The 13,483-nt window shown below is 35.5% G+C and overlaps 1 protein-coding gene across 1 annotated transcript; it reads right to left on the bottom strand.

Annotated features, from left to right (window-relative positions):
• Positions 1-1,103: 1,103 nt before the first annotated feature.
• Positions 1,104-11,333, bottom strand: LOC112500991 (syntaxin-32-like). Its single transcript, XM_025104615.1, has 5 exons — positions 10,744-11,333; positions 6,915-7,165; positions 6,644-6,816; positions 4,631-4,828; positions 1,104-1,494 (listed from the first exon to the last, which is right to left on the bottom strand). Exons 1-5 carry the CDS (start codon positions 11,000-11,002, stop codon positions 1,335-1,337), a joined length of 1,041 nt encoding a protein of 346 aa, XP_024960383.1. The 5' UTR covers positions 11,003-11,333; the 3' UTR covers positions 1,104-1,334.
• Between the last annotated feature and the right edge of the window lie 2,150 nt (positions 11,334-13,483).

Raw genomic sequence — 13,483 nt, forward strand, 5'->3', positions numbered from 1 at the left:
TTGATTCAGCTAGTTTCAACGGTCCAACGTTTTTGGAACACCCCTACTAATAAAAGTTTGGTAAGATGTAATTGAACATAACTATATATTATTTGAACAAGTAAAATGTCCAATTTTTCCATAATGAGTTATTTATATGTTTTGATTATTTAGGTAATTTATTAAATTATAATAAAATAATTATTTTTTATAGCAAAATATATTATTAGAAAGTTTTCATCTGAACAATTAAAATGATCATTAAAATAAAAGTTTATGTAGTTTCCATTTTTTTATTTTATCCCTTTTCTATATTATTTTTTATTATTAATAGATAATAAATTACATAAATTAATAAAAAAATATAGAAACCGTATAAAAATAATATTTTGAAGGCAGTAAAATAAAAGTTTAAATAACATAAAATGCGATAAATAAAATTTAAAGAATGAATAAAATGTAAAAATGACACATATTTAATGTTTTAGAAAAGAATTAAGTTTTATTTTGAGTTATATTTGTAAAATATAAGTTTATTTCATCTTGTTCCACTATATTACTGTCTATTCCACATAAAAGTAATGTCAGAAGTGGAACAGTGATCCATGTTTTATCTTGCATGTGTACCAGACGCACCGTTATAGGTCGAAACCAGACGGTCAGTCCCCTTAAGCGTAGGGAAAGACCTATTAAGGTCCGAGCAAGGTAAAACCGGTCCCAACCATTATATTCCCCTTAAGCCTAGGGGAAGACTATTAAGGTCCAAGCGGAATCCCATGCAGATTCAACAAATTTTCACAAATATGGTTTTTTTTTTCTTTTCTATGAAAGGTGCATCCGTTAAATTTTGAGATATTAAAAAATACAAAAAACCAAGACGGTCCTTCGAAATCAACCAAAAAACCCTCGAAACCGTAAAAGTTGGCTAAAAACACATTAGACGACTTACGGACCTTCGATCTCGCAAAAATCCTAGATCCACCACTACTTAATATCACCATACCACCACCAAGTTTACAATCATCAAAGCTTAAGGTACAACCATCAATAGCTCAACATGAATTTGCATAAAGCAAAAACCCATATATTCTTTATAATAAATAAAAAAAGGCAAAAGGGATTCGAACTTGCAACCTGTAAATTAGTAATACCACATGTAATGACAATACCAGTAGACAACTGTTTCCAAATGGAAAGCTGCTTGGAGATGGTATCAGTCTCTCGCTCGATTTTTCCTTAAAAAAGGATCCGTATTTACACCATGAAAACAACATAACGTTTTAAGAAAAGAATCGTTCTTTTCTTTACATATATTTTTTTCCCGAACAGAAAAACGCATACAAGATAGCAGAGCATTAAGCAACAAAAAAGAGGAAAATCATGAGGAATGCAATCAATACGAAGAATATCTTGATCATTAGCCACCGATTGGACGATATACTGTTGAGGTACCTCATAAGTTGTCCTTGTGCCCCTTCGACGTTTGCCAGAGTATCTTCCATGTTTTCGTCAATCCTGTCAAGCAGCCACGATAACATTCATCAAGTTTGTATCAGGAAATGAAAAATCGAGCATTGTTCATGATTCAACAATCTGCCTATATTCACATGTGATGCTAACATGCAAGAGTGATGTTGTCGGGTGAAAGAATTTTGGAATGTTTTATGGTTTGAGTTTGGCACGAGTAGTTTGGCAATTTACCAATTATGTCCCATCTCCAAGATTTTTGTTCCACATATTTTGGTGCTTTTTGTCCCACTCAGTCATGTCTCGTCTCAATTGAACATTGTGCCAGAGGTTATGCAAAGAACTAAACACTAAGGATGTGTTTGGTACATGAATGAGACTGGAAAAAAATGGAAGAGTGGTCGGGCGAGAGTGAGGTAGGCAGGCAAAAGAATTCTAGAAGGTATTAGGGTTTTAATTTGAAATGGGTAGTTTAGTAATTCACCAATCTTGTCTCCATCTCCCAGACCTATTTTGGTGATTTTTGTCCGACTCAATCATGTCCCGTCCCAATTGAATGCCATGCCAAAGGTTATGCAAAGAACTAAAACACTAAGGCTGTGTTTGGTACGCGAACAAGATTGGAAAAATAATTGGGCTGGACTGGACGGGCGAGAGTGAGGTAAGGTAGGTAAAAGAATTCTAGAAGAAATTAGATACAAGTAGTTTAGTAATTTACCAATCTTGTCCCATCAACCCTAATTTTTCTTCCACTTATTTTGGTGGGACATAAATAACGCCAGTCTAATGTTGCACCAAAAGTGGGACAAGAAGGTTTTATGCTGACGTACCAAGCGCAAACACGCAACTGCCTTAACCATAACAACCACCATCACAACCAATTTCTAAGAAAGTTCTCTGAAGATGTAAACGGTTTACAGTCTAGATGAAGCTCCATATCCAACCGTTTGTTGCGGATAATGAAGCAAAAGACAAACAACACCACAGAGCAGAGAGCTTTACGTGGTTTACCCAATAGAGCGTGCCAATAGGTAACAAGTATTAACTATCAAAAAGAAATTGATGTGTCTGATGACCTTAAAAACAGATGGAGTCTTTATATACTACAGTACAGACCTAATCTTACCAAGAACTTCCTGTTGTTTAAACAGGAGCTTTTTCTCGACCACATAGTATGTGGTATACCGCTCAAGAACTAAAACAGGGCTCCTAAGTTGGATTAGAATTCAAGGCATCTGAAGAAGACTGCAAAAAAATGAAAAACTAAGCAACACTCTACTAACCGTTCATTTGTTCAGTATGCACACGTGCATATAAGTAATTTTTCTAGTATGCACATGTGCATAGAACCAGGAAACATCTTTAATTACTCATATGCACATGTGCATACCATACAGATAAATGATTATTATGGTGTTCCGCAGTTTTTCATTTTTGAGGGTTTTCCCCTAAACCTCCCTCTCTCTCTATATATATATACACATATATACATATATATAAACCAACTAAACCAAATAAACCGAGTATATATGGTTTGAGAGGGATAAGATGTATGTAGTAAATGCAGAAGTACAAAAATTTGTTGTCCCATGTATGGTGCGATTTGACTAGGACAAGTAGGACCCGAGTGAGATAAGCATGCATTTTTTCTGTCCAACGAAACTAGGTGGAACAAAAATAAGGGAGATGGGACAAGATAGGTAAATTACTAAACTACCCATGTCAAATTAGAACCTTAAAACTTTCTACAATTATTTCACCCCCCACCTTACTCTCTCCCGTCCAGTCGAGTCCAGTCCAGGTACCAAACATACACTAACAAATCAAGCCCCCTTCTTAAATATTAACTAAATTTTTTCACTATTCTGTTCAAATGAATAATGTCAATGAAGAGAGTGTAATGTTATTGATGATGATGAAGTACGAATGCCAACTAACATACATCATTTTTTTCTATTAACAGGCAATGTTTAGGGATGATCCTTGAGAAAGTGGCAAAGTTGTACCCTTACAACCAGCAGATCACAAATTCAAGGTTTTGGAATCAGACTATTTGCAAAAATGCAAGGAAAAAACTGCACAAGGACTTGCCTTCTAAACCCTTGCAAAGCCAAGGAACCTTGATGCACCAAAGTTGCCTTGTGGCAATTTAGGAACACTGTAAACCAAACCAAATGATTCCAGTCATCACACCTGGGGTGGAGCCTGGGAACTTTAGGAACACTTTACCATTTCTATATTCCCAATTGAAAGAATTGGGGCTCTTAAATCTACCAACAAGAGAGGCTGGACTTTTGTGTGCTACATGTGTGTGGGAATAGAGGGAATGTTATTTTCATAAGCATCTTGTTTGGTGTCCAGTAGCGTAAGGTGCAGATAAGAGTTCTTAGGATGCTTTTGGTACACTGGATAGGACAGGACAAAACATAGATTATTGTTCCAAATTTGGCAGGACTTTATGTGGAACAAATAGGAACAAAATGGAACAAAAATGTTCCACTCCACCCCATGGAACAAGGTGGAACAGATCTATATTTTATCAATATAACCTCAAAATAAAAATTAATTCTCTTCTAAAAACATCAAATATGCCTCCCTCTTTACATGTTATTCATTCTTTAAATTTTATTTATTGTATTTTATGTTTTTTAAACTTTCACTTTACTGTCCTCAAAATATTATTTTTATACGGTTTCTATATATTTTGATTAACTTATGTAATATATTAAATATTAATAATAAAAAAATAATAAGAAAAGGTATAAAATAAAAATTGGAAACCACATAAACTTTTTATTTTGGTGTCCTTTTAACTTGACGAAAACTCTTTAATGATATATTTTGTTATAAAAATATTTATTTTATTAGAACTTAATAAATTACATAAATTAATCAAAATATATGAAATATATAAACATCTCATTAGGGGTAAATTGGTTATTTTATATGTTATGTCCTTACCAATCTTGTCTTACCACACAATAAACAGTTGTTCTGTCCTGTTCTATTTTGTCCTGATTGGATACCAAACGCGCCCTTAAAGAATGTGAGTTTAAAGTCTTGGGAATAAAAGGTGCCCAGTTGCAAAAAGGTTCCTTCTTTCATCTTTTATACTATGTCCATTTAGCAAAAAAAAAAAATCATAAACTAAAAGTAGATCAGTAGGTGTATGTATCAGAATAACCTAATTGCGAGCTCCCCTTGCTGAGAAACCATGGTCGCCAATTGAGTGAAAATGTTGCCAAGCTCATGAATAGTTGACTCAACATTGTGAAGAGCCTCAGCTCTGCTCTGCATGTAACTGTCTTGTAATGGAACCATCTGTTGTTGCTGCTGATTTTGTTGTTGTAGCAGCGGCTGAGATTCAGTATCTGCAAGCTTCCTGAAAAGTAACACGTCGAAAACCGAATCAAGAGATGCCAAACATTTAAAAATAAGAAATTCAATGTCCTCCAGGCAGTTGTTTTAATGCTTATATCTCGCTCAGTTGAAACATTTTTAGGCTATGTTTGGTTGGTTTTCCATTAAGTCCTATATGTATAAAGTTGTATGTGTGGATTAATCTGTCTATATAGATGGTAAGGTTTTTGTTTTGGATGGTTTTTTCATAGATGGAAGGAGTGTGTTTTTTAATTGGGAGGGGCAGGTTTGGGAAAAACTTGGCTTTCTGCATAAAGCTCCCCCCTAAAAGCTTACTGAATAAGCTACTTTCCATATCATTAAGCCACTACCGAACAGTCATGTATAGCTGACCGAAAAGGCTGTGAGTCCCTTTAAGCTCATTAAGCAGCTAAAAAAAGCCCCTAAGTGAGGCTTTCATGTATCGAAGATTCCCATGACCAAATTGGATAAAAAGTCACTTCAAGCCAAGAAGCAATCTGATATGCCTGGGTGTTTTGATAGAATGTCAGCACCGATCTCACAGGGGTGTGAGGTGATTTGTGAGACTTTGAAGGGCTTAGTAGTTAATATTAATTAGTGATCTTTTTATTATTATATTGATTAGTTTGTCTTCTAGGATATCTTCTAGTATGCTATTTGAATTATGGTAGATTTAGAAAATCTTTACTCTTTTATAGGTCATTAGGGTTAAGGGTTTAGGGGAGGAAAAATCGAGTACGGAGTCTTGGGAAACCACCTACTTCTCGAATTGTAGGCACTATCCTTGCAATTTTCTTTCGTTCACAGATAAATAATATAAGAGTTTAACTTTGTGTTCTTATCACGATCAAAACGAATTTAGTTATTAAATGAAAGAAAATAACAGATTGTTCTTTCTGATTGAAGATCATAGAAGGAAGTCCCTTGTGAATTATAAATCCTAAGGGGCTGTTTACCAAATTTTCTATTAAGTCCTGTATGGATAAATTTGTCTGTYTAGATAAATTTGTCTGTCTGGATAAATTTATGTTGTTGTTTACTTTTCTATCTGAAACAACAGTCTGAATAACAGAAATGACTAATTTACCCCTATCTGCCTTATTTCCAATTTCATTCCTTTTTGATCCTTATGTATAATATCTAAAACAATCAGACCAAAAATTTACGAATTTTGGATGGGCTATTTATCTTGTAAAGCTGAATCCACTATTGCTGTTCATAATCCATCCAAGAAATCTGATAAAATCCATGGAAATGAAGATTTGATCCACAAGAAAATTCAACACTTTGACTACAGCGATTTGGAAGCAGCCACCAATAATTTCTCCGACCAGAAACTCCTCGGTCGTGGTCGTCTCGTCGCCGTCAAAAAACCCTCACACCAAAACAACCACCATTCCGCCCTATCCGCCGTGCCGGAGAATGAAGTTGAAAACGAAATCGACATCCTTTCCAAACTCCATAGCCCTCGTCTCGTTAACTTTTCACAAACACCCCACATCAGAATCTGGCCGGAGAATGAAGTTGAAAACGAAATAGACATCCTTTCCAGTTAAATCCTCTCTTTGGATCGATGGAGAAGAGAGAGGTGCTGTTGGTGGATAAGGGTAGGGCAAGTCTTTTGGCCGGCTTAATCTGGACAAGGAAGGATTTTCATCTGGGCGAATAAGCCCATTTCTGAGCGAATAAGCCCGAGGTAAACAGCCTATTTTGTCTGTGCGAATAAGCCATTTTATCCACTAAGCTCATTAAGCCTCAAGTAAACAGGCCCTAAGTAGTTTATGGAATTATAAATTCAACAAAGTGGACAATATACCTTGGGAACAACGGAGATGAACTTGAAGAGTCATTAGCCCACGGAGGAGGAGAGTTTGATGCAGTGGCAGTTGATTTATTAGCTAAGGGACGCTGACGGACAAATGGATTAGCGGTCTCTTTTGAAGTAGTTGCAGAAAATAACTGCCTTCTATTTTCATGAACCTTCAGGTTCTGCAACCATATTACCAAAAAAGTTTGACATGTGAGGAAAGATGATATAGTTAATATATGTACGGCTTTTCTACGCATATAATGCAGCAACTACAAACCTCTGTCCGCATGGTAAGAACTTCCTTGAACTCCTTTGTGGTGCTCATCAAACGGGTCTTCAGATTGTCAACCACTGTGGTTGAATGGGTGGTTGTATCACTTGAAACATTTTCACTTTCATTTTGGGAATTGCAAACAAGCTGCAAATCCACCACAGCTGCATTAAGGGCAGTAATGTCCTGCTTAATGAGAGCAGTCAGCTCTTGGATCTCCATAGTTGGATCATCAAAAACGGATGTCCTCTTTGCCACTGGAAGGACAAAAGTGAATTGTCAGTACTTCGTTTTCCAAGCTAAAGATTCGACATACGAGGACTAGCCACACCAACTTTGAGAAGCGCACACGTATTATATAGGTATGCTGTTCTATTCATAAGCTTCTAGCAAAAGAACAAAGCATTTTTCAGTTATTAGTTGTAGCATATATAAGCATTAAAGATCCTAGACCATGAAGCAAGTCTGCATTTGGCCCTCACCTCAATAACCAACAGAAATTATATCATTACTAACACCAATTTTCTACATATGACGACAGTGAATTACAGGATCAAACCTCCAAAGAGTTTTAGGTGGCATTTGTTTTCTAAGGGGTGATGAAGTCTTATTTCACTTCTGATTGATAAGAGGTGGTGCTGAAGTCTGAAATCTGAATCAATAAGACTGTTTGTTTTTGCAAACTGATAAATATCTGAATTTGTTTAAATTGTCCATTTTACCCATTAGAAAATCGGTGTTGAATTTATAGATAAATTTATACAATTTCACATATTTATTCATCATCACTACGAAATTTACATCTAAATTATATAATTAGCATTCATTTAAACGAAAATATGTCATTGACGGTATTTAACACATTTAAATCCTATTAAATATTATCAATCAATTGGAAAGAATCAATTGAGAGAAATGATCGATTAAGGTTGATCGATTGAGAAACGCCGTTGCGGTCTGAAGAATAATAAGAGGCAAATAAGAGGTTTTACCAAATAAGAGGACAATAAGATATAAGTGCCTCGGAAAAATTGGAAAAAACAAACAGAATGAGCATACCTCTTAATGAATCAAAGAGGCTGATAAGAGCTTTTTATTAAACAAACAAGCCCTTACAGTTAATATACATGTGTTGATTAAGTGCTTGAGCTCGTGAATTACAGGATCAAACCTCCAATGAGATCTTTTCATATTTTCATCATTTATTAACTCAGGAGACGCGATATCATCAAAAAGTTGACAATTCAAGGTGTGATTGCCATTTATAGTTCAGTCTTGAGGTTTTTTTAAGCTAATACCTGCTGAGAGCTATATGCCATGCTCAAGGGAAGAAAAAGAGAGATTAAATAGGAAAACTGATCAGGGGTTGTTTGTTTACCTCTTAATAGTTCCATTAAGAGGCAACCTCTGAATCGTTAAAAGGTGAATCTTGTTTGGCAAAAAAAAAAAAGTTTGCCTCTTAATGGTTCTAAAACCCTCTGAATGATTTTGTATCCTAGGCATCCCTTAAATATTCAGCGTCCTAATTTCATTGTAAACAATTACCAAATTGCACTATATCATGAGAGCCGCTTAATCATTCTGACCACTTAATCATTCTGCACTATATCATTCAGTTCAGGGGAAACCCTAAATAAATAAAAAACTAGAAAACACTTTATCAGCCATTAGATTAGATGATCAAATGGATGTGATTAAATGGGTGGTTACAGCAATATTAACCCCTCCTCCTCCTCCTCCCCCTCCTCCCCCCACAACTTTTTATTTGAAAAAAGAAGACGAAAAATAAACAAAATTCGAGCGAAATAAGTTACACCAAAGGAACAATCATATTTTTCTCGTTAATTAGACATCCATATTGATATACTTTTTCATCCTTTTTTATGGCTTCCCAATTTCCATTTATTTAGCAGTTTTCCTTGAACCTAACCCTAAATAGGAAAAGAAAAATATATAAAGGATGCAACAGGCCACAAGTGATTGAATTTACCTACGAGTTAAGTGCAAAAGAAAACTGGATGTAAACCATTTAGACATGGACACGTGAGGTGGGCATTTACAAACAAACATGCACATATACGGCATAGAGTATTCACGGTATTTCTGAATTCTGAGGTTCTGACTACAACATACAACCGCTACTCCATAAAAAGCACTATTCATCTGTGTTATAATGTGATTCATATAAGGTGGCTTTAGAAAAATTATAGTGCAAGCAGAGTTATACAACATAATAGAACAACTTCCTTCTCCATCTAAAATACAATACTTTTCTTCCTTTCCCCTTTATATTACTTTTTTCAAATTATTTATCAAAAGAGAGCTTACGACTTTTCATGTCAGATCATGAATTCATGATATCAAATTCCACACTACCTGAGATAGGCAGATAGCAAGCTTAACAAGTTGGTTTTCTCCAAGCTACTGTCATTCCTTTTCTTCTTTTTTCCAATGGACACACTCCAAAATAATCATGCACACACACACATTACATAACAAGGCACAAAAAAACAAGAAAAAAAGAAGTGACTGAATAAAGTATTCGCTGGAATCATGTTGCCTTGTGGTCACTGGAACTGCATCTCCTACAAGTTGTTACTCTCGCCCTAATTGTGTCATATCTGGTCCCTTCTCTTTATCTCTAGAGACAGTTCCCAATCCATATTTAATGGTATGGATTATGCCATACCGGAAACAAGAAGCATGGAGTTACCAGTTACAGGATAATGCTCCTCTCTCCCAATTGTGGGTAACTTTTTCAGTTTCTTTCTCTTTGCATTTGTTTTAAGAAAAAATATATATAACAAAATCTGACACAAGTTACAGCAGCACAAATTTTACTTCAAAACTTACATGATCAAGTGGAGGTATATCATAATATTAACATGATAAGCGCCATTGTGATGTAGAGATAGTTATTCAAATACTTCATTAGTGACTTTCCTTCTAAAAACCACTACATAAATGGGGGGAGTGGTAATATTGATTTATAAAAGATACACATTATGCTACATTGTTAATTGCAAGTGGCTAAAGAGAAACGATATTTTGGTTTGGTACTGTTTGATACAACAGGGTATCCATTTGTTTGCAAATGTCTAATGTAAGAATATATAAGTTTGACGAACTGTAAATTCTTTATTCTGCTAGATTTTGGTCTTGGTACAAGGCTTTTGTTTTTGTGGCCCGTTTTCATTAATTATATATAACTAAAAAAACCAAACAAGCCCAATGTATCCCACCCCGAGGTGGGTCGCCCGGTCGAGAAATATGATGTAAGCAGACCTGTCTCTAGGAGAGCGGTTGTTTCCATTTAGACCGATTATATATAACCATGTACATATATTCGTCTGTATATGAACTTGAAACATGTGTGATAGCACAAAATAAATAGTGCTTGTAAGTCTGTCCTATAACCACACACAACGCATAGGAATATTTGGGTGTTGTCACTAGTCAGAGAAGCTTGCTTTGCTTTTCTGTAAGAAATGGGCCTCCCATAAACAGTATTCGATGTATGTGATAAAAAAAAAATTCTACCCTTTTCCAGTACATATAAATGCGTTTCACTCCGTATCCTTAGTTCTTAGAAAAGTATCAGTAGCATTAGAACACCTGGGCAGCTCACTTCCGTAACAATTCAAGCACCACAAATTATGTGTAAGCTTCGATCCCCATTAGTATTATGGTTATTCACATTTCCTAAGAGTTAAATCGATACTAGATACTTCAAATATGGTCAGTAAGAGGCTAATCCACAATTACAAATAAAATATCACGACATACATCTGATAAGGCATCCAACTTTCTGATATTTATAGACAATTTAACTCACATTTTGCAAGCTTCGCCAGCTTCTGCGACGTTTGGTGAATCCCATACCCAATTTTGGAAGCCCTCTTGTTAAACTCCGACTGGAATGCGACCGTTGATCGCGATCCCTCAGCCTTGGTGGAACCACCAGCACCTCCACTACTATTAATCCCCGCTACCGCATTTGACGATGATAACGATTTTCTTAGTCTCTCCCCTATGCTCGAAAACTCCTGTGTACGATCTCTATATGACGACGCTTGCGCCGATTTCAAATTCATCGTATACTGTATGTATATATATAACGTGTATCTATTTGCAGGATCCAAAAAGAGACAAATTGATCCCAAAACCCCAAAACTAACTAATCGTTTTCAGATGCATAAAATCGAAACAGTTCGATGAGTAGACGCTGAATTCGATGCGCGAATGTGCATAGAATCGAATAATGACAACGAATGGATGATTTCAAAACCCTAGGTGGATTGAATTGTTCAGATTTCTATGGGAATGAAGAAGGAGATTGAAGGTGGGAGAAAACCTAGATCTGGAGAGATGAATGATGAGGTAGATCTCGTAGAAGCTTTGCGGGTTTCTTTTCGACCCGAAAATTACCTGTAAAAAACCGGTTGTTACCCGAAATTAAAAAAAAACAAAAAAAGGTAAATTACACTTGTGGTCCTTATGGTTATCGCCTACTATCAATTTTCATCCCTATCTTGAACTGATTACAGTTTTAGTCACTGTAGTTGTCATTTTGTTTCACTTTTGATCCCTCCAACTAACTCCAGTTAAAATAATCCAAGTATTTTTAGTCTTTTAAATCTTCTCTTTTTCTTTTCCTATCCTATTAAAAAATGTATTTTCTTATTATTTTTCTTATATTTAATGACGTCACTCCTATCTCTCTCTCTTTCCTTTCCCCTCTTCTTTTATTTCACTGGTGACAAGATTTAAGGACAACCCAAACGACTACCACCCTACCCTTCTTCGCCGAATTCCATCATCGACAAAACCCAACGGCCACCACCATTTTTATTCGACTGCATAAACTCTTAGCCAAACGTGTATCCCCCCGTCAATGGCAATCTGCAACAAGAGCACCACTATCCATCAACGTTGAAGCAAACACTCACACTCAACCACAAGGGTGGTGACTGATTGGTTTGAACTTGACTCCAAATGTCAAAAGTACCAGAAGGTCACAGGTGCAAATCCAATGAGAAATAAAAATCCCCTTGTGGCCACGGAGGTTCAAATGCGGTGACTCGGGAATATCAGCAAAGCAGGTGGTCGCCCTGAAATTAGTCGGCTCACATAGTGGGTTGGATATCCAGGTTAATCAAAAAAAAAAACACTCACACTCAACTTGTGGCTCCATCTTTGTATCTCAAGCATAAACGAAATTCGTGGATTTTGATTTTTGGGTTGAAGGGCATAGATAAGTGAGTTTTACGTGGTTGTTGGGATGACAGGTTTTCACGGGGATACGGTTTGATCATAGAAGGGGTTTGACGCTCTTCAAGTTGTTATGCTCCACTTATGACCTTCTCATTTCCCTTTTATCATTATCTTCTCAAAACTCTCTCTCTCCCCTTTGCCTCGATAACCACCATCGTCCATGTGGTTTTAGGATTCCATTTTGATTTCGATAAAAGGTTTTAGATTTGGGTTGTAGGATCCCATCTTTCGAAGATTTGGGTTCCAGGATTCCATCCTTTGACGATCCACCACTCATATGTAGTTTGAAGTCTATACTTGGTTTGATAATCTCCATTTTTCAGGTTGGGTTTGGATATCTGAACATGTTTGACAGCTTAAAATTTAAGGGTTTGATTTTGTTTTCAATTTTGGCTTTTAATTATGGATCTATGTTTTTCTCTGAGTTACGATTGAGATTTGCATTGCCGAAGAAGATGACCGGGGGGAGTTCGTCGGAAGAATCGTTGGGAAGAAAAAGCGGGCTAAGTTGTGGGCGAGGGTACATTGAAATTTATATAAAAAATAATAAAAGTGAATTACACTGGTGGTCCCTGTAGTTTGCTCAAATTTTGGATTTGGTTCTTAAAACAAACTATCTAAACTAGTGGTCCCTAACTTTTCATTTTCGTAACATCCATGGTCCCTTCACTTAACGACGTCAGTTAACAACCGTTATGAAGAACTAATCATTCTTTGAACAAACTATAGGGACCAGAAGTGTAATATGCTCTAAAATTTAATGTGATTCACGAATTTTTTTTTAATTTTTATTAGAAAATATTTTATACATCTCATCATAAATAAAATATCTTAAATTAAAATACATATTAAATAAAAATATTTATATTTATTGGTTGTAGTGATGATTTTTCTTCACTGTTTGAATAATTAGTGTTTTTTAATCTTAATATATAAATTTTATTTTGTTGTTATTTTAGTTATTTGTAGTTTGATTATATACACTTTGGAACATGTGAGATCAAGAGTTTTTTGTGAGACCCGTAAGACCAATTCTTAACATTTGGATTAGATTTACAATCTGAACATTCATAATCACAAAATTGCTACGAGACTTCTCATTAATCACAAAATTGTCACCGTACAACTTTAGACCATTAAATCATTAGCTTATAAAATTGATCAATGAATATAAATTGGTCTTACGGGTCTCACGAAAAACCTTTGGTCTCACGTGAACCCAACCCTAATTATATATTAATAATCTTACGTTGACCAAACTCATTTTTGAATATTTTGTTCGCATGTTCCAATTCTCAACC

This window comes from Cynara cardunculus (genome assembly GCF_001531365.2).
Source record: "Cynara cardunculus var. scolymus isolate 2C chromosome LG 17, CcrdV1, whole genome shotgun sequence".
In the NCBI taxonomy this organism is placed as follows: domain Eukaryota; kingdom Viridiplantae; phylum Streptophyta; class Magnoliopsida; order Asterales; family Asteraceae; genus Cynara; species Cynara cardunculus.